This window comes from Solea senegalensis, linkage group LG1, assembly GCF_019176455.1.
Source record: "Solea senegalensis isolate Sse05_10M linkage group LG1, IFAPA_SoseM_1, whole genome shotgun sequence".
NCBI lineage: Eukaryota > Metazoa > Chordata > Actinopteri > Pleuronectiformes > Soleidae > Solea > Solea senegalensis.
Window position 1 is genome coordinate 42,119,098 of NC_058021.1, and position 21,581 is coordinate 42,140,678.

General features: G+C 38.3%; 1 protein-coding gene and 1 long non-coding RNA gene across 2 annotated transcripts; both read right to left on the reverse strand.

Moving 5' to 3' along the window:
* Positions 1-1,024: 1,024 nt before the first annotated feature.
* Positions 1,025-8,684, reverse strand: rab12 (RAB12, member RAS oncogene family). Its single transcript, XM_044019255.1, has 6 exons — positions 8,294-8,684; positions 6,276-6,336; positions 4,794-4,932; positions 3,903-3,992; positions 2,805-2,909; positions 1,025-1,775 (listed from the first exon to the last, which is right to left on the reverse strand). The coding sequence occupies exons 1-6, from the start codon at positions 8,517-8,519 to the stop codon at positions 1,668-1,670; spliced, it is 729 nt and encodes a 242-aa protein (XP_043875190.1). The 5' UTR covers positions 8,520-8,684; the 3' UTR covers positions 1,025-1,667.
* An 804-nt stretch (positions 8,685-9,488) lies between these two features.
* Positions 9,489-10,701, reverse strand: LOC122779434. The gene is made up of 3 exons (XR_006361569.1): positions 10,623-10,701; positions 9,794-9,908; positions 9,489-9,690 (listed from the first exon to the last, which is right to left on the reverse strand). It is a non-coding gene; the product is annotated as an uncharacterized LOC122779434 (long non-coding RNA).
* Between the last annotated feature and the right edge of the window lie 10,880 nt (positions 10,702-21,581).

A 21,581-nucleotide genomic window follows, 5' to 3' on the forward strand; every position in this document is an offset into this window, starting at 1 on the left:
GAAAGAAATTATTATGCCAATTCTGTACCATTGTTTTTTTTTTTTTTCTTTTCTTTAAATGTTGTTGTTATGGCTGGGACTGTGTGTACTTACCTCACTAAAGTCAAGGCATTGCAATTGTACAGATTAATATTCACGCTTCAAAGAATAAATCAATTAAGAATCTCTGAAAATATTTAGGAGGATTTTATCAAATATATCAGACGAGGGTGCATGACCCCCCTTCTCTGTATCCAACGCAGCCCGCATCATTTCTCTACACGCAGCTTTGTGCCCACATCCAAGTCATGATTTTTATGACGAGGATCGAGTACAGTCGCCATGAAGCACAGGGGATCTGAGTAGATCTTAGCAAAACATATTGGCAGACTCTTAAGAGTGCATTTTCATTGTTTTCACTCTGTGGCTCGTCTCAACCTTTGTGTAGAAGACGCTTTAGTGTTGCAATTCAGGGAATAACAGATGCATCAGATGAGCTGATCTCTTTAACTCTTAACTGCTCAATGGGGGCGAGAAGAGCGAGAAGTGAATGTCGCGGGGAGTTCATAATCAGTGCTGCATGCAGCTAAGTTTCACTTTTGGACAAAGAGACTTTCCAGCATTTAATAGGTGTTGTTCCACCGTGTACCCACGTCTTGTTGGAACCGTTTTATTGGTGTTCCAAATTGATCTTGGACCAGACTCTAAGCGGGAAAAGACAGGCGTGCATGCGTCATCGCAACAGGCTGTTACGGTCATGGTATTTTGGTGTTAAAAGTCTTTCAGCCGAAAAACAGAAATGCCATGTTTTAAGTCGAACTTTAAATAGAGAGCCTTCGCCTCCCGAACTGTCTCAGGAGGAGGTGAGTATTGTTTCGTTAGTTTATTTGCCAAATAAATAAAAAAAATTTCATTTTTGAAAGATTTCGAAAATATTTATGTTTTCTCATTGTGTGTGTATATATATATATATACATACACATACACATACACGTGTGTGTACATATATGTATACACACACATACATAATTGAATTGAATACACGTGTGTGTGTGTGTATATATATATACATATATAAACATAAATAAAATCCATGTCTTTATCTAATTGTTAATTCTTAATATAACCTAAATCAGATTAAAATGATCAGAAAATGTTTTTTGTGGCAGTGTCTTATTCACATTACTTTCTTTATCAGTTTAACAGTGTTAAATGAGTCAATTTTCAAAGATAACAGAGCATCAGAGGAAGACTCAGACAATGTCTATCTTTAGTGTATAATATGTGTTTGACGATGATGAAACAGAAAGAGAGAACAAGTGGTGAGTTTACCCCAAAATAATCTCCCTCTATAGAAAATGTGCAACTGCTTCCAGAGCGTTCTCCTCCTTAAAGACACCTGAGGGGCCACAGCTCACCTGACAATCAGAGGAATGAGGTAGTCTGGGTAAAGTGGAGACAGACTGGCAGGAAGTGGTTGATTCACCAGGTCTAAGTGTTAGTGTGCAGTTAGAGAACAGGAGAATAAACAGAGGAAGAAGATAATACTGGTGGTTATAAGAGAGTCCATGCGTTTTAGGGAGCAGTGCTGAATTATACCAAACTGTTGCAATGTCCTGCCCTCTGGTGGCCAGACTGGTGCTCTGCATGTGTGCACTGTGTGTGTGTGTGCAGGATGGGGACCACTCTCAGCAGCAGCGCAGGTGAGGAGGGGGCAGCTCCGGAGGCACTTCAGGTTCAGGCTGCAGAGACAGGACACTGTTGGAAAGCTCCTTGTTGGGAACCTCCAGAGGCATCTGTTGTATCAGGAAGCAAAGGGACAAAAAGTGCTTAACATGGAGAATATTACAATTATTGAGTGTTCAGTATAATAAAGAGCAAAATAATGGTTGGGAATGAAAACAAAAATAAAAAAAGTGTAGGCAGAAGAGCAGTATGTGCTTAAACTTTTCTCAAGAGTGATACAACGACAACAGTAATACAGTATATGATCAACAAAACACAACACCATTTTCATTTCACACTGTACACTGAAATTGAATGCAGCATCTATACAATATGTAGTCTGTGCTCTGGAGACGTCCGACACAGAAATCAAGCCGAACAGTGCCGAACTGTAGACCAGTTAAAACTACTTAACAATCCTAAACACGTGGGTTAATCTCCAGTCTGGTGTATTTAGGGACAGCATTGCTGATTGCGACCAGCATCACAGACCCTGCGTTTCAGTCCAGTGACTGTGTCAGATGGAGTCTGTGTATGGAGGAAGTACTGAATAAATATTTTTAATGAACTGATTTGATTGTGTTACACTGAAAACAACCACTTTACAAGTCCCTAGTCACTCGTTTGTGTGTGTGTGTGTCGCCTATAAAACAAAGTCACCGCAGTTTCACACAGCTGTGCAGTGATGACTAGGTGGTTTTTTTTGTAGTGGAGATGCAACCTAAACCGTGTCGAGGCGAGTAGAGCTGGTGGAGCGGTTGAGTGGTGCCTGTGTTCTACATGGCAGTTCTTTAAAAACTGAGTTTAACACACCCACCATCACATTATCTTCACCTAGAAACACTGTGTTTTGATATGTGTGACAATGTATTTGCTCCTGTTACATTGCAAAAACCTTTGTGAACATGAATTGTGTACAAAAAACATTAAAGGTATCAAATGAACACTTTAAAACAAAGCAGAACACAGCAGACTGCTGCAGCTGGAATAACAACATATGGTTTAGTTTTGTGATGAAATCACATTTAATTCAAATACAATACCATTTTTACTAAAATAATAATAATAATAATAATAAGTGGAAAAGATGACACACTGACCTTGCTAAGAATATCATCTACAAGCTTTAAGAAGATCTCATCCACGTTGAAGTTATCCTTGGCACTAGATTCGCAGAAACGCATTCCACTTATTCGAGAGGCAAACTGTGACAAGAGAGGAAGAGAAAAATGATGTCACTTAACAGAGAACAAGCTTCAGGAAAGTTTATAGTGATATAATTGTTTTTAACACACATAAATTTCCTTAATTTTAAATTAAAAAGCCAAAGAAATAAACCAGGTATTATCTAAAAGGAAAAGTAATAAATGTATTTTAAGCATGTAATACAGATCACTAACAGTAGATATTTTATTTTGACGTGTAATTACGATGTATTGTCACTTGGGCCCAGAGCCCAGAGCTGAGCCCAGAGAAACCTGTGTGCAGCTTTATATCCTGATAAATCAATATAAACCCTTTGCCACAATGCCGTACAATAAAAATAGCTTTTATTTGTTATTTTTTGTAAAGAAATACATTATGATATGCTTCATTCTAAAGGTAAACTCTTGAAAATGTTTTATATATAAATGTTTTTATGTTATTTGTTATGTTTTATGTTATTAGTCATTCCACACCTGCCATGAGTGGAAACATGAAGTAGTCACACCGAACACATATGCAAAACAGATCAAGTTTCCCAGCAATAAAAATAGTGGCGTAATTATTATGTAATATCATACATTTTTGTGATATCTTTTGTTGTATTAGTTCATTCTATAATACAGTTTTTATGTCCATCCATCAATTTTCTACCGCTTTATCCATCACAGGGCCACTTATAGATGGCCACTCTCACACCTATGGTCAATTTAGAGTGTCCAATTGACCTAATCCCCCATATTGCATATTTTTGGACTGTGGGAGGAAGCCGGAGAATGCCGAGAAAACCCACACACACACATGCAAACTCCATGCAGAAAGGCCCTTGTTCCAACCTGGGCTCGAACCCCAGTTTTTATGTCATTCCACAAAATACAATGGTTGTAAGGTAGTCACACGTTCTCACATGCACAGAATAAACTGGGTTTCCGGTACCATAAAGCTATGGTTCAGTGATATGTGGAACAGCTGTGATGCATGTGTGTTGATCTCACCCGCTCCCCCTGCTGTCTGGAGATGATACGGTCGGTCTCACAGTCCAGCTTGTTCCCGACCAGGAGAAGCTCTGCTTCCTCTGAGGCATACTGACACAAAAAGAGTGGAGACGATACACAAACAGGAAATGATCACCTGATAACTAAAATGAAATCTGTTCATGCTGTAAAAATTGGCTGTGCAGTATAAGGAGAGCCTCAAAAATATGATGCCACTAAGAGTTGTCCTAAAACAATGATAAAATAATTTCCATTTTCTACCACTTTATCCTCCACATGAGGGTCTCGGGGGATGCTGTGCCGATCTCAGCTGGCATAGGGCGATAGGTGGGGTCACACACTGGACAGATCCCCAGTCCATCACAGGGACAAACAACCACTCACTCACACTCTGACACCTATGGTCAATTTAGAATGTCCAATTTACCTAATCCGCAAATCTATTTTTGTTTTTTTAATTCAATTTTATTTGTATAGCGTAGCATGGCATACATTATCTCAAGTCTCTGCACATAGACAACATCATGGAGAGCAGAGAAACACAACAGTTCACACAATGAGCAAACACTAGGCTTCAGTGGAGAGAAAAAAAATCCCTTTTAACAGAAAAAGAAATCTCTGACAGAACCAGACTCACAGATGTGGGGTGAAAGGAAAAATGGGGGGAGTGAGGTGAGGTAGAGACAGGAGAGAGAAACCAGGAGCAGATACACAACAACTGTATCAAGTTATAAGTTTATACAGGACAGTTCTGAGTCAGTGATGTTGTGTTTATACAACTACGATGTAATTTCTATAACGACATTGTAGTAAATCTGCATGTTATATAATAATCAATATTCATATTTATAATGAATAATATGAAAAAGAAAAACCATGGCTTTGTTTTACCTTGTCTATCATCTTCATCCATTTGGGAAGGTCGTCGAAGGTCTCCTGTTTAGTGATGTCATACACCAGCACGATTCCCTTGGCACCTCTGTAGTAAGCTGATGTGATGCTGTTGAACCGCTCCTGACCAGCAGTGTCCCTGGATTTACATCACATTCAACTCATTCACAGATGTTGATTACATTACTCATATTCATTCATTTCACCTGAGCTTTTCTTTATTCATTATGGTTGGTTATGACAAATAGATTTGTGTTTAAATAAAGTTAACTTTTCTGTGAATCAAAACACTTATTCATGATCAAACCACATTTAGAGAAAGACATTTTAAATAAATATTATTAATGTAAAGTCCACTGCTCAATTTTGACATGTTAAACTGTATTATCTTGTATCTGATATAGACATATAGTTTTACAAAATATTTATATAACATTTTAGTTTGTATGTGAGGAACCAAGTGGGAACTGTGATTACAGCCACATTAGATATGAAATGTAAAAAATCATGTCATTTGTATGGCTGCAATGATCAATACATTCTTAACGGATTATGACAAATGGGGCAGGTTAGACAACAAGCAGAAAAAGAGCTTTTCTAGGCTATATTCCCAATATACGAGATATATGGGGATATAAAACTGAACACAGGTTGTTTCTCTGGACTCATGATAAGTTTCCTTTTGAGATGTTTGTGCTTTTCAAAGAGTGACAACATTAAATACACTCTAAAATTAAATATATACTATTTATGATCTGTATTAGGGATTGGTCATTATTATAGAATAATCGATTATTCATCGTATTTTTTAAACTTGATTATCAGCATTAGATAAACAGTCTTTAAAACCAGGAAAATACCATATCACGATATGACGATATCCAAAACCTAAGACCATATCGTGTCTCATGTCACTAGATATATTATCCATATTGTCCAGCCCTAATCATAACAGTACACTAATGCTGGAAATGTGGTCTGGGGATTTTTTTCTTGGCATCTGGGTTAAATGTGTTCAGAACAGAAAGTAGTAAATCGTGCTCGCTGTGAATGTTCTGGAGATTTTCCTGCCATATTCTCACATTCGCTCACTTGGACATTTTGTGGAAACCTGACAAAAGGTCTGAGAGGAAAAATGTCCAGAGGGAAATTTGGATTTTCAGACTCTTTTGGACAAAAAGGTTCAGATTACAGTAAATGTCTGAAAGCAACTTCTGTCTCCAGTGACATGCTACTGTGCAACTAACTACCGACTAATCTCACACATCTACTTTTAGGTGATATGGACACTGGTGGATTGCATCTTTTATGCCAAGAAATCTGAAAACTATTTTGACTTATCAGCACCTAAAATAATCAACACCAACATATTCTGAACTATTTCTTAATTATACCTGTTAAATGTATAAATGTTAACAGGACAGGAGAGACAGAGGAGAAAGAGGAACTAAAGGAAGTGGAGACTTATGTCCAATTACTCACCATATCTGTAGTCTGATCTTCTTCTCTCTCAGCTCAACTGTCTTGATTTTGAAGTCAACACCTTCATGGGGAATCAAACACAAACATATTTACATGTAAATACATGTAGGGCTGCAACAATTAGCTGCGGTCAATAACTAAATTAATTGTAAAGGTAAATATTTGGGTGGTTTATTTGCTCCATATAACAAAGAAATCATTAAAACAGAATAATGATGGTTTGTGGACAAAACAAGACATTTGACAACATCATCATTTCAAGGTTTGGGAAACACCGATCAACAAGTTACTTTTGTCTGTGCAAAGTCACAGCAATGCTCTACGAAAACAGACTTTACAAAAATAGAAAACAACATTTTTAGCTATGGCAGAGGGAGTGACAGTCCATCAGAGGAGCACAATATTTGCAACACACAACTTCTGAGCTCTGTCACGTGAATGACAAGGCACAAAATGGAACTCTGCCATAGCAGCTGCCTGCGTGGACCTATTTTGGGATCGGACACCATTGGCTGACAGCACTGTGCCCTGTGAACTATTTGTTCAATTCTGTTTTGAAAACCTCAGTGTAAAATATGTACAAATATCTCCCAATCTATTCTTTACCTGTGAATTATTTTTTTTCTTAATTTGTTTGCAGACAACACATATAGATATTTTCTATTATTTTGACACAGATCTGATGCTACTCTCACAACATAATGACATGAACCAGGATACTACACACACTTTTTCCACAGAAACAGACTCTGAGGTGATATTTGTAGGCCTGCAACTGACGAGTATTTTCATAATCTATTAATCTGTCAATAATTTTCTCAATTAATTGTTTGGTCCATAAAAAAAAACTTTAAATGTCTTGTTTTGTCTACAGACCAAAATGATTCAGTCTTAATCATGTATTTCTTATATGAAGCAAAGAAACCAGAAAATATTAACTTTTAAGAAGCTGAGAAAAATCAAAGAACTTATTTCAAATGTAAAAAAACAAAACAAAAAACTGTCAAACTGATTAATAGATTATAAACTTAAAGTGATACATATAGTGATCAATGAATAATGATGTTTAATTGCTTAAGAATTAAGGCTGAAAATGTATCATCACCACAATATCAACATGTGTAATAAACAGATATATCTATTACAAAGACTACTTGAACAATGCAATTAAATGTAGTGTATTCCTGGTGTTTTTCTTCCCTACTTGGTGGGCAGCAGAATTAGTAAAGAATGTGTTCCAACTAGAGACAAAGAAAACATTTATTTGAACAATCCAAATGTTAGAGGATGTTTTTGTTTACAGCAGCAGGAAATGTTTTTAGGGGGCAGGCAGTAAGATGCTCAAAACCATTTTGTTCCAGTATTTCAGTGACTAACTTTTTAGGTATATCTTAGCAGTGAAACTTAAGCAGGACAAATTAACACAGTGCACTTATTTGTTTACTTATAGCAAGTCATGTTTTCAAATATTGTTATAGCATTTCACCTGTTTCCTAGTGTTGTGCATTCCTATTTAAAATTAAAATAAAATACATACAATAATACATACTGTTTAACCGTAAACAGTATGTGTCTGTAACCTCTTTTTTTTAAATATCAGATTGAGCTCCTTGATATGTGTTTTTTTTTAGTGTTATCTGCTTGTTCAAGTTATAAGCTTATCATAACTGAAGCCAGGAATGGTTCAAATAAACCTGAAACTGATATTTATCTCGATGGCTGTTTTGCTCTCAAAGTGGAGTGTGGAAACGAGGGAAACATTTCAAAGCAACACAGTCAGGCAAGAGTCGCTTTAGCAGTCTGGTTGTTGCAACTAGCTTCAACTATAACTGCAAGTCTAACCAATACTCAAGTCATTACATAATAGAGTAGGTGACAGTATATATGTTCACAGCGTCCACCTCATGGTAGTTTAGTTTAAGTATACTTCCTTCCAGTACGTAGACGGAGCCCTGCTGAACATGTCAATAATAAAAAGTTGGCATCCAAACAAGTCCGTAAACGTCGTATGTCCTCACCTACAGTGGACTTGCAAGCTTCGCAGAAAGTGTCGTCTGTGTATCTCTCCATGAGGCTGGTTTTGCCAACGCCGCGGGAACCAATGATGATAATTTGTAGCTTAAAATCAGCGGGTCTCGGTGGCATCTTCCTGCGGCGCGATTGAGCGCCCAACGCGGGGGACGAGGTCCCGGAGACCCGGCCGCCACCGGCGGCCCTCCGCGGTATATCATGTCTGGGATCCATCAGTAATACCACATTTGTGACAATAACAAAAAAAAAACAAAACAAACGAAAGCCTTACACGGCAGGAATAATGTGCGATATCCAACTTTAAATCGTCTTTGTAGAAGTTTGCAGAAGTTAGCGTCTTGCCGACGGCTGTTGATGTTCTGCCATAAGAGACCAGAGCCTCCGTTACGTCATATCCGTAAAACGACATTTCCGTTTCCGATGTTTAAAATAAATAAATAAATGAATGAATAAACAGGTACCAATAACAAAATGAACAATAATAATAATAATGATGATAATAATACTAATAATAATAAAGACAAACAACTAATTAAAAACACGTCGGGGGGAGACTGAAATAAATTATAAACGTGATCATTATATTGCATAAATGTGATACTATATTATACCATATTAATTGGGGCAATGTTATCACACGCTTTTAATCATCGAGCATTTATAGATCATCACATGAACAACATGGGTTATGTTATGTTATGTTCAGTGTCAAATAAAAAGATGTTTTGAACATCACTAATATCTTCTGGTATCTTTTATTTACTGAAATATTTTTATGTTTAGTCATTTATTGATACTGACATAGACATACACTGGCATTATTTCTACACTTTACACACTGGACAAAATCCTCTTGAAAAAATAATCTCATTGTCACAAACTTTTTTTGGCTTATGAATTGTATATTGAGAAAAATAAGTCCATATAATTTAATATTAATATACCTTATATCTGAACAGACCACACTTCTAGTTCACAGTGACCTACAGTTTTCTACCAGTTGATGACGCTGCTGTAAGAATGATGTGTCCTTCATCTGCCACAGTAAGTTTCCTTGGCCAACCACTGTGTATGGTTTACTTCAACCAAATACTGCCAGATATAGTTTTAGGTGCAAACCATATTATATTCTGACAAATAGTCCAAAGTAAAATGTAAAGAAAAAATACAGGGAAAGAAAGATATTAAGCGAATATTTTTATTCCACCCCAGCCCTACGCGCTGCACTGAAATACTGAAAACATTTTTTTTCTTCAATATTTTAAATTCAGCAGAGATAAGAGCCAAATTCTCCACAACATTAACATCCGTCCATCCAATCATCTGATTTCGGGTGGGTATTTTGACATGGCTGAATTATTTTCATGGAGCTGTTAAACAACATCTATTAAAAAAAAAAAAATGCAAGAAATAACATATGATTATATTACACAAGCTCAATAAATATACAGAATATTTGAATGTTATATCTGTACGTCTCAACTTACTTTTGGGTAGCAGGGCAGAATATAGAACCGTGTATAGTGGCTTCATTAGAGGCGCACACAGAGGCACAGACACTGCGCTGAAACGCTTGGCAAAGCGTAGCCTCATCCTCTGCAACTGTAATCACAAAAGCAAAACATTAGATTAGGCCCAAAGCATAAGCAAACTAAACAGCTGCTATAGAAATAGTCAGTCAGTCATCATCTACCGCTTTATCCTCCACCAGAGGGTCGCGGGGGGTGCTGTGCCAATCTCAGCTACATCGGGCGATAGGCGGGGTACACCCTGGACAGTTCGCCAGTCCATCGCAGGGCCACACACAGCTAGAGACAAACAACCATTCACTGTCACACTCACACAGTCAATTTAGAGTGTCCAATTCACCTAATCCCCACATTGCATGTTTTTGGACTGTGGGAGGAAGCTGGAGAACCCGGAGAGAACCCACGCACACACATGGGGAGAACATGCAAACTCCATGCAGAAAGGCCCTTGTTCTCGCTGCAAGGCGAGAGTGCTAACCACTACACCACCATGTGGCCCCTATAGAAATAGTGTTGAGCTTAAATTAGTTTTATTTGAGAGTTGAAGATTCTTCAGTAGAGCCACACACTTGAATGTGATTTGATGTCAATAATACAACTACATTTAATGTAGTTTATAGTTTTACACTCGTATCAATAATAGTCAAGCACTGGCTACTCTGAGGTGGTGGGAGGGGCCTCAAAATCAAATTCAGTAAAAGGCTTTGGCTCGCCCTGTTTTAAGCGTTACTAAAACTGTTCAAATACGAGTTTCAAGCATTTGCAGTTGTGTTTCTAGTAAACTCACCAAAAAGCAGCAGGAGAACGAAGAGTGCCAGAACAGCCACGTGATGATGAACCATTGTTGCTTCTGAAACTGTTCAAAAATGGTGACGAGACACAAGAGTTTGTCCCTTTTTATTTGTTCACATCAGAAGAGGGGAGGAGTTATACATATTTCATATTTAAATTGCTGCTTGCTTTTAACTACCACCATTTTTTCTAAAATGCAAACTAAAAGTTTGTAAGTGAGATTTATAAATGATATATAATTATATAAATTAGATTATATAAATATAATGTATTTTATATGGTATAATGATGTATATATGTGTGTGCATATATGTATATATTATATCATAAACCACTTTAACATGTCTAAAACTTTATCTTTTTTTTAACTCATTTATCTCTCCTTGAATTGATTTTATTAGTAACTTATATGTATTTCATTCCTTGTGTGAACTGTTATGTCTTTTAATTATCATGGGTTTTATTTCTTCTTCTTCTGTATAGACCTTTGGCTCACTGTGGTTGTTTTAAGGGCTTTATAAATAAAGTTGAATGGGATTGGAATGGAATAAAATGAGTTAGTACATAAATTGGGGAAAACCTTGAATATAATTAAATAAAAGGGAAATAAATCAAACCAAAACTGGTCTTTTTTTTTTTTTTTAGCAACAATCAGATCTTAAATTGCATATAACCAATCTGTAATAAGTTAAGGTTAAGATGGACTCAGAAAAAATTTATAAATGCCACAAATGACACCTTTGAACTCTCTGCCAAAAGAAATATAACAGCATGAGTCAATAGCTTATTTAAATTAAAACATGACACTTTTCCCCCCTGTATTTCTGGGTTTTAAGTAACTCCAATTTATACATGTTTTTATTTTTTCATATGTCATTAATCTTTAGTTTTTTTTTTATTGTGTTTGTGTGTCTGTATCTATCTTTTTTGCATGTAACCATGACTTGGATGACTGATACATGCTTTTAGCAAAAGTAAATATTTGTGTTTGGTTATTTGATTTTATGCAGAACATTTCATATAACTAATGTGCTGCATCTCATAATTTTCTGTTTAACTTTTGTTTCCAAACCTTAGAGTGTTACACACCCTTCCCATCATTTTTTCCCCTCTCAGATCAACACTGATCTCTTGATCACATGAAACCAAACTGACAGGAATCCAAGGAAGCAGCAGAGAATTAAAAACATGTTTTAATAACATGAGTTTAAATAATTTTATTGCGAACAGGTGAAAACTAACAGTTTGTCTCCTTCTTCATACTAATCCAAACAAACTGCAAAAACTCTATATGTCATGGAATATGTCATGAAACAGAGGAAGGAATTAGTGAATATTCATCTTACAGTTTTTCTCAATTGCTAAAACACTAAACCCTACTGTCTGAACCAAATGCTCAGTTGCCTGAACCCACTGATTAAATCAATCACAAAACCATAAGCACTTTTTAGACACAACTTGCCAACACATTTTCATTGTGATGAACCCGTGCTGCATAATGGTGAGCACAGGTGACAAAAGTCAAACACAATTAAAGCACAGGTGTCACCACTTGAACACAACAACTCAAAATTAATCACACATGTGGCTAATGATGTGAGGGAACATATAAGCCAGTTCAGAGAGCACTGGTTTGTAAGGCCCTACAATGGATAGAAATCTGAGAGGAAGAGTTTGTGTGAGAGGAGGTCGAGGTGGTCAGCAAAGCCAAAGAACAGTAATATATGATGAAATTAGAGCTACTGTGATTGACCATGTTCTTGTCCATGGTAGGAGCATGAGGGAGGCCGGATAAAGGGTAAAACCAAACATCAGTAGATTTTGTGTCCACCATAACCCGAAGATTTAGAGAAGAGAATAGACCTTCCACTCGAAGGTATATGAATTACCTGTGCTACGTGTAAATGCACAAGATTTCTGTTTTTTTGTCCTTTTGTACTAGTGCTAAATGCACAGGTTTTTTGTTTTACAACATACATTTAGCCTACCGTGAACAAGGGTTACATTTATTTCTCCAGCTTCATGTCCTGAGCATTGTGTTTTCTATTTTTCAACGTAGTGTTTAGTTACTGTTCAGCAGTGTTTTTAATTTTGATTGACTTGGGGCACGATTTGACAACATAGTTCAGTTTAGAGCACAGATTAAGCTGTTTTGAGGTGAAATTTTAGTTTTGCAAGAAGTGTCTGAGGTTTTGCGAATGTAGCTTGAAAATTGGGTTTTATGTTCACAGTTTAGAGAAAAGGAGAGCAGCTTTCAAGAAATGTGTCTTCAATCGAGGAAAAAAAACCTTGATTTAATCTTTTCATATTTGTCCATTATTTTAGTCCAAAAAGAACTGGGCCAATGAAAAATATCATCTGATGACAAATTCACTAATTCAATGATATTCTCTTTCAAATTAAATCAATATATTTATATTAGGACTATTATAGTGTATATTCTTTATTTTATATCTAGATTGATTTACAGTTTTAGGTAAAGGTAAAAGATGGAAAGTTTCATTTAAATGTTCCAGCCTATGGAAAACTTGCTGAACTGCCAATGTCAACATGTCACTGCTCCTGTGAGGCATCTGTACTGCCAGCAGCAAGTGTGATAGTTTACTTTTAGAGAAACTGCACATCTTTGGACCCTTTCTTCTTTACACTGACTATCTTTTGCTCTGATGTTGGTGATGCTCCAATTTTATTGTACTGCTGTATAATGACAATAAAGGCATTCAATTCAATGCTCAGGAGTGTGAACCAGAAAAAAGGCCACACTCACAAATCACTTGCATACACAAACACAGGGCCGGCCCAAGCCTTTAGGGGGCCCTAAGCAGAATTTCACTTGGGGACCCCTCCTCCGACCATGCATAGTCACCTGTGCTTGACGATTATTGACACGCCACACTATAATGTTACATTATCAGTTGTATTAATACAGACAGATTATGAACTACTCTTCCCCTGGGCACAGATGCATAAGGACCTCCCTATTTTTTCAAGAGTGGGTGCATATGGGAAGGGGGGTCCATTTTATAGAAAGGCTATAGAAGGGCAATACATACATTTGTTCAGATTCATAGCCTTTTGCTTTTGACTTATTAAGGTAATGACTTGGGCTTGGGCTTCAGGGCCCCTTTACCTCTTAAGCCCGGTTGGCTCATTCAGTAATCCATCCTTGCTCACATGCCAACAATGTTTTGGGGCTCCCCTCTAGACTTCTTAGGCCCTTGGTAGACCCCTGTATTAATATAGTTGCTATTTACACCAAACCAAACACCTTTTAACCTTAGAGGGCACTTGGATCAATGATTTATTTTAAACTTTCATATTCAAAGTGAAACACTAAGAATGGTTTACTGAAGTTTCTATTCATTCAATCATGTAACTTATTTAATATGCTTAAAAACAAAACCCAAACACTTGATAGGGGCCCCCTTGTGGCCTAGAGGCCTTTTTTGTGTGTGTGTTTTACATTTCGTTGTGTCTTATTTAAGTGTTTAAGTCTTTTGTTATTTTTGTTATTTTTATTGTTAGTTTTATAAGCCGGGAGTCACTGCAAAATTTTGTTATGTCCTCATAATGACAAAAGGGTGCGATTTCAAAAGGGAAACATGCGGTAACGGAGACAATGAAAGAGCCGTCTTTTTTATCGTAGGTTCTCTTCATGTGAGTAAGCAGAGCTGTATCGTCCTCACTGTAGTAACACACACACAAACGCAACCAAATAAAACAGCAGTTGTACAACTTGACAGGATCGAGCGGCGGCTGCATACTCTCTCTCTCAAACACACACACTGGGCTGCTCTCAGCTGTGTTTTCACTCCAACTAAAATCTCAACTTAAATTCACCACATTTTCCCTCAAGGACACTGATATGTGTCATCACTCGCATGCAAAAGAAGTAAAAAAAAAATAATTTCCAGTTTGATTTTGAAATAAGTACCATTGCCTCATTTCAGAGTCTGCTTCCTGTAAAGTTTCCCTCCTCTGCCCCGCCGTGATGTGCTTCACTTTTTTATGGTTATCCCTCCACCTGTAAGCAACCTTCTCATTATCTAAAGATTAATTACTAGTTGCCTTTCTTTTGTATTTTGTATGTTTTTTGCCTTGAGCTTTTGGAAACCTGTTTTTGTTTGTTTGTGTTTTTTCTTCACACTGAGGCCACCCATCCCAAGAAACAATCTTTTTTTTGCCTTTTTCAAAAATATCCCTGTAAAGATGGTATCAATTCAGGAAATATCGCCGTCCACATGGATATTCCTGAAACGACTCAAAACGCTGTAGTAAAATACTGTTTCAGGTCCGAAAACACTGCCTCCGTATGGCCGGGCCCTGAGACTGTTGTTGAGTTGTGCTTTTGAATCCACATTACATTACATTACATGTCATTTAGCAGACGCTTTTATCCAAAGCGACTTACAATGGGATTGCGTACAATCAGCCAGGGGTGGAGTCAAACTTGTGACCATGATGTCTTTCGCAGACAGGGTACCGGTCACCACTGAGCCACTCCACCCCCCACATCCAGTGTTTGTTCAGCCTGATACTGGCTCTACAGTGATAATATATTTGGTTAAGTGAATGATGGAACAATATCTGCTTGTAAGTCATTTTAGTGATTAAGAATGAAGTCTTTTGTGTTTTAAGCATATGTGTGTGTGTGCGCGTGTGTGTGTGTTGCCTCCACTGACATTAACACTGACCTTGTCAGGACTAGTAGTCCTAATGGAGTTCCAAACCCAGTCCTAATGCGGCAGAACCTCAAGGTTTGAATTGGAGTTGTCACTCCGGCAGCTTGCCCCGCCCCCTCCTCTGCCGGCCTGCCGGCCTGATTACACACACCTGCAGACAATCAAGCCATGTGCACTTTAAAAACTCTCTGCTTCTTTGTTTCAGTGCCAGTGTGTCATCGCCAATGCCTGATCACCCGAGCTCCTCGTCACAGCCACTGAATCCTCAAGTTTCTGATCCTCTTTGTGAGCGATGATTTATTTTGTATGTTTTCTTATCATAGCCTGATAGCTGATTCCTTAGTTCAGATTTATAGCCCTTTTATTTTTTCTCCTTGGGAGAGTTTTTTGTTGGTTAATTTTCATAGCCTCTTTAGGAATTCCAATCATTAGGATTGTGACTTACCTTTAACTATTTAGATCCAATCATTTAGATTGCGTTTTGTTTTCATTCTTAATTAGTTAAGGATCGCCAATCATTAGGATTGTGCCTTGAGTTTGTTTTCTCTTTGAAGTGCTTAAAGCCTTGTTTTTCCTCTGTTTGGCGAGTTTTTTTATGATAATCATAGTCTAAGTTTGTTTCCTCTTCGGAGTGATTTTTTGTTCCACGTTTATAGTTCCGCAACGTTTCTCATGTAGAGCGTTGCGCTCGCCAATTGCTATAGGTTTTCATAGCCACGCTGTTGTTTTTCCTCAGCAAAGAGGACCTTCCTTGAGAATTGTTAAGAGTGTCAATAAAGACTATTAAAAGACCTCTGCGTCTGAGTCCTCGCTGTTCCGTCTTGTCAGGAGTTAAGTTCGGGAAAAGGGTTTGGGTGAGCTGTCCAAATGAAAGGAAACATGGGCAGTAAAGCAGCAGCAACAAATGTGTAAATTGTAAACTGTGCGCATGAACGTTGTATTGAGATTCAATCTTCAGGGAAAGCATGTAGACTGGTTGGTTGGTTGTGGTGTAATCTAAAATGTTGCATTATTGCCTGTCTCTGAATTGTCCTGAGTTTTCTCTTTTAGCCTCTCCCTCTTTAATTTTTCCTTTCTGTGTTTTTTTCTCGGTGTTTTTCAATGAAGGGAAGCATTACACCTGTCAGTGTACAGCCTATAAGAAATCATTAAAAGAAAAGGAAGACTTCTTTTCCACGTCTAATGCTCAGGAGAGTGGCTTTGATGTCATCCACTCTAGCTCAGAATATTCCAAACTATGTTCTTTGAAGTTTTGAAGAGCACCTTTATGTTGTTGCACCTGATGCATATTGGAAACCAGTACCAGCTGATGCAAAATACAAAAGACAAAGAATAGTCTGAGCATATACTTGACTCCACCTCCACATGCTCATGCCTCCACCTTCTTGTTTGCTGTCCATGGTTACTAGCTGAGGGGAGAGCAATCTACCTTAACACACTCAAACAAGTTGATCAGAGTGGGCATCCTTTTGAAAAAGGTGTTGCACAGAGACAGTACCAGTGCACCTGATCCTTCAGCTCCCCTGCCTACCAGGCATCTACCTACTATTGCCCATGGTCAGCAGATGGGAGAGCAACTCTCACATGGGAACATGTCAGTACTTCTGAGTGAGATGAGAGAGATGGTGGAGCAAAGAGACAGCACTGGCATTGCTCCTTCTTCTTTGGCTTCTGACCATCCTTACCCTTCACCTTTGCTGTCCAGGGTTAATAACAGAGAGGACAATAGTCTGTTCCTATCTGGGAATAAGTCAACATTACTCAGTTGGATCGGAGAGGACATCCTGCTGAAGAAAGTGGAGCAGAGAGACAGTTCCAGCGTATCTGATCCTTCAGATCCCCTATCTTCCAGGCATCTAGCCACTCCTTCGCTGTTGTCCATGGTTCCTAGTGGAGGGGAGACCAATCAACTCACGAACATGCCAGCACTGCTGAGTGAGATGAGAGAATTTATCAATACAAAGAAGTTGGAGCAAGGAGACAGCACTGGTGCCACTCTTCCTTATTTGTCTTCAGGCCTTCCAAAGCCTTCACATTTGATGTCAACAGTAACTAGCAGGCTGTCCTCCCCTGGAAATAAGTCAACATTGCTCAGTTGGATGAGAAAGGGAATTCTGCTGAAGAAAAGGGAGCAGAGAACCAGCGCCAGTGTATCTGATCCTTCAGCTCTCCTGAATCCTAGGCATCTACCCACTGCGTCACCGTTTTCCAAGGCTACTAGCAGAGTGGAGAGCAGTCAACCCTCTCACATGAACATGTCAGCACTGCTGAGTGAGATGAGAGAGTATATTAACATGAAGCAACTGGCACAAGGAGACAGCACGGCCATACCTCTTCCTTCTTCGTCTTCTGGCCATCCACATCCTTCACCTTTGCTGTCCACGGTTACTAGCAGAGGGGACAACAGTCTTTCCTCACCTCAGAACAGCTTAAGACGTCTCAGTCAGATCGAGTTTATCCAGTGGGACAAGATGGAGAAGAGAGGCTGTAATCTAGTACCTCTACTTCCACCTCATTCTGGCCCCTCATTCCCTTGTCCTCTGCTATCTTCATTTCCTAGCAGAGGGGACAGTACTCTGCCCTCACCAAGGAACAAATTGACAATGCTCAGTCGGATCAGTAAGTGGATCCAGCGGAAGAGGGGGAAGCAGAGCGACAGACTTTCTTCATCGCCATCCCCTTGTTCTCCACTGTCCAGATTTAGTAGCAGAGTGGACAACACTCCATCCTCAATCGGAAACAGATCTGTGCTGGTTAGACGGATCAGAGAAGGCAGTCAGGTGAAGAAAGTGGAGCAGAGTGATGACAATTGCATACCCTCGACTCCTCCATCTCCTTGCCCTTCACCGCTTTCCCCAAACCAAGGCATTCTCCTGAATTCAGTCGAGAACAAGTCGATACTGCTAAGTCAGATCAGAGGAGGCATCCAGCTTAAGAAGGTGGAGCAGAGATACAGTATTAGCACACCTTCACCCCCTGCCCTGCCCCTTAGCCCTTCACCTCATTCCCCTCCACTGTTCACAGTCACTAAGAACAGGGACACTCGTCTGCCTTCACATGAAACCAAGTCAGAACTGCTAAATCAGATCAGAGAAGGAATCCAGCTTAAGAAGGTGGAGCAGAGAGAAAGTCCTCTGTCCATGGTTACCAGTGGAAGGAATGACGGTCTCCTGTGCTCCGATGGAGATGCACTTCAGGACAAAATCCAAATTGAATGTGACAATATGTTCTCTCCTTCCACTCTCGCTCCCTCAGCAGATACTGTTGCCGCCCTGATACATGTGATTGAGAAAAGAAGAAAGGCTATGCTCTTCTCTATAGAGGACTGTGATGATGATGATGACGATTATGATGATGATGATGATGATAGATGGGACAACTAGCTAGCTGTGGTTCCTCTCGATAAGTGACTATTATTGGACAGTGCTAAATGCTAAAATTTGCCATAACACCTGCTTGACATTTAAAAGCACTAAAAGGTGACATTTTAAAATCTCATTGTACTGTATATCGTATAATGACAATAAATTAGTTAAATTTACCTGAAAATTCATAGTTAAAAACAACACAAGCTATGATCTACTTTTGTTAATCTCTATATAGGCAATTTTCAAATAGACACATCAGCACAAGGGGTAGCTACAAAATGGAAGACATTAAATGTAGGCAAAATTGAGGATAAAGAAAATAATATTAAAAAAAACAAAACAAAAAACAACATGTCGACAAGCTACCTAAGTTGTAGCAGGTACCCCTGACTGCAGCCCGCAGATCGAGGAGGAGGAGCTCAATGTTTGACTCCTCCCATGTTGAGCTCCTCCCACTTTCTTTTCCCCAGATCAAATGCACCATCTGGTGGTGGAAAGCGTGCAACACATTCACACTCGTTATTAATGCATCAAGGACAAAATCTTGAACATGGCAGACTACATACTTATTACACAGGCAAACTTGTATTATCATGAAAATGTGTAACATGATTGCATTCATGTAAGCAAGTATGAGAAGTTAGCTGATTAAAATTCAATCACAGCACATTTTCTTTTTTTATTTGTTTTCTTCGAGAAACAGGACATGTGTATAAAGTGAATGGAAAAAAAATCTTATTTATATTTTTTAGAAGAGTTGTCTAATGTACATGTCTAACCTCCAGCATTACACACATAAGAATACACATACCAGCTTAAGGTCCAAGTTTACTTGTGTTCGGTGTTCAATATTGTCTGTAATGTCAAGAAATTAAGGGAATAATGAAAGTAGTATTGCAATTGGTCAGCCATGGAGTAGGCTTAAACTTGTATAATGATGGAGAGATACAATTAAATGGGGAAGTGGCAGTCAAATATACAAAAAAAGGGTTAGAGTTCGGGTTTAGGCAAAAAAAAAAAAACCTGCATAAAAATAAATTCATTTAGAAAATATCAAAGTACTATAGTCGATGGCCATCGATTAAGCGGTACTTCAGAGTCAGGTATAATAATAAGGAAATTCTAACCCGTGATCAGTATTAAGTATTAAGACGCTGAAGAGACTGCGTCGGAAACTTGATTCTATTTATCTCATTGATTCTAAATAGATATTCTAACCTAATATTCTAACCCTAACCCTAACCCTTGATTCTAAATAGAATCAATGAGATCTCACCAATACTAGGGATGTGTACAAGCATTCACCTTACTAACTGTCTGTACAGTACCTGATCCTTCAGAGCTGGATGCTGATGCACCTTGTTCAATGCAATTTTTTGGACTTGTCTACTGTTTAAACCTGAACTACCCACCAGAACTCATATGAACATTTGAGGTGCTGCAAAAACACTGAATGGGAAGCGATTATCCTCCAAGGCACAGACAGATACAGCTACAGAAAAGTCAGTGTTACCTCAATGAAGCTTTCACTAAAGCCAAGACCCTTGTTTTCCTCTAACACACATGCTGATCTACCTGACTCATCACCTCTCCACATGGGGATTTATCCACTCTGAAACTCTGTAATCCTTTATCCTGTGCCGACTCATGTGCATGCTGCTGCTGAGTACAAATGAGAAGAATGAATTGAAGCCGTGTGATGGAGAGTACCTAAGTGTGTATGAATAAGCATTTTATATGCACTTATATTATGGATGTAACCAGCAGCAACCTGCCCAGCCAATTCCTCCTATTCCGCCACAAAGACTTTTACATAAAGCTGTTCATATGGATACTCTTGTGAAGTGACACAGTGACCTGTGGGCAGATAATAACAAAATGAAATGTGAATAAGACAAAATGTTGGTGTATTTGTGAATGCATGCAAAAGAGGACACATTTTAGTAAATGTGCCTTCTACACCATCTAGATCAGAGGAAACCTTCCTTCTTTAGGGTTATGCATCTGGGTTCAGTTCTGTTGTGTAATAACCACATGTTGACTTTGATGTGCCACTTCTCAGCTTTCAGAAACTGTGGTGTAACTACGGTAACGCAAAGTGTGCTTGTGCCAGCGTGTGGTCAGCGATATGCTCAGTGTTTAAGGGTTAAAAGATGTGATTGATTCTGGTATGTGTACTTTTGTAATATTGTTAATGGACACAAAAAAGACACTCAATTAAACACCCTTACAGTCATTTGACTTTGTCTCCATCTGGTGGACAAAAATAATGTTTTTGCACCTGAGAGACATAAGAGTATATAAACAGCAAATATCTAACTATATATGTTTTTTGTCAAGTGCTCAATAAATACATCAACATTGAATCTTCTGTCTTTTTGTAAAATGTTACTCTGTCCTCGTCAACCTGTAAACAAAGATGAACAGCTCACATTTGCTATTAAACATCCATACAACACCATCACAGGTACACACTGCCACCTACTGCCCTGAAGTTTCATGAATTTGTAACAGCTGTGAACTTTATAAATCTTCACATTGAGTGAGAGGACATTTTGTCAGGAGAAATGATAGAAATAATAGGTTCAGTTTCAAAACAATGTCCCCCCCAGGGACAGGAGACGTACAAGTGTGTTATGTATTTAACTGAATCCTGTGTGTCACTGAAGAGAACAGTTTGTATAAAGAATAGTATCAAACTTTTAAAGACTCATTTATACTCACAGATTAAACACAGAAGAATGTTTACAATCACATCAATCATCAAGTGTTTACATACATCATCATTATTATTGTAATTAATTATAATTATTAATAATAATTAATTAGTTGATTTATTTCATAATTTTGGGGATGAACCTAATAATTAATTTGAGGAGTACTGGGGCCGAATCCAGGCTGCTG

What these genes read in the sequence shown, in the direction of transcription:
- rab12 (XM_044019255.1), bottom strand. Translation starts at nt 8,519, where the DNA reads ATGGATCCCAGACATGATATACCGCGGAGGGCCGCCGGTGGCGGCCGG. An exon ending in AAGATCAGACTACAGATATG is followed by an intron (nt 4,933 to 6,275) that starts GTGAGTAATTGG and finishes ATGTAAATCCAG; the next exon opens with GGACACTGCTGGTCAGGAGC. An exon ending in GGATGAAGATGATAGACAAG is followed by an intron (nt 3,993 to 4,793) that starts GTAAAACAAAGC and finishes TTTTTGTGTCAG; the next exon opens with TATGCCTCAGAGGAAGCAGA.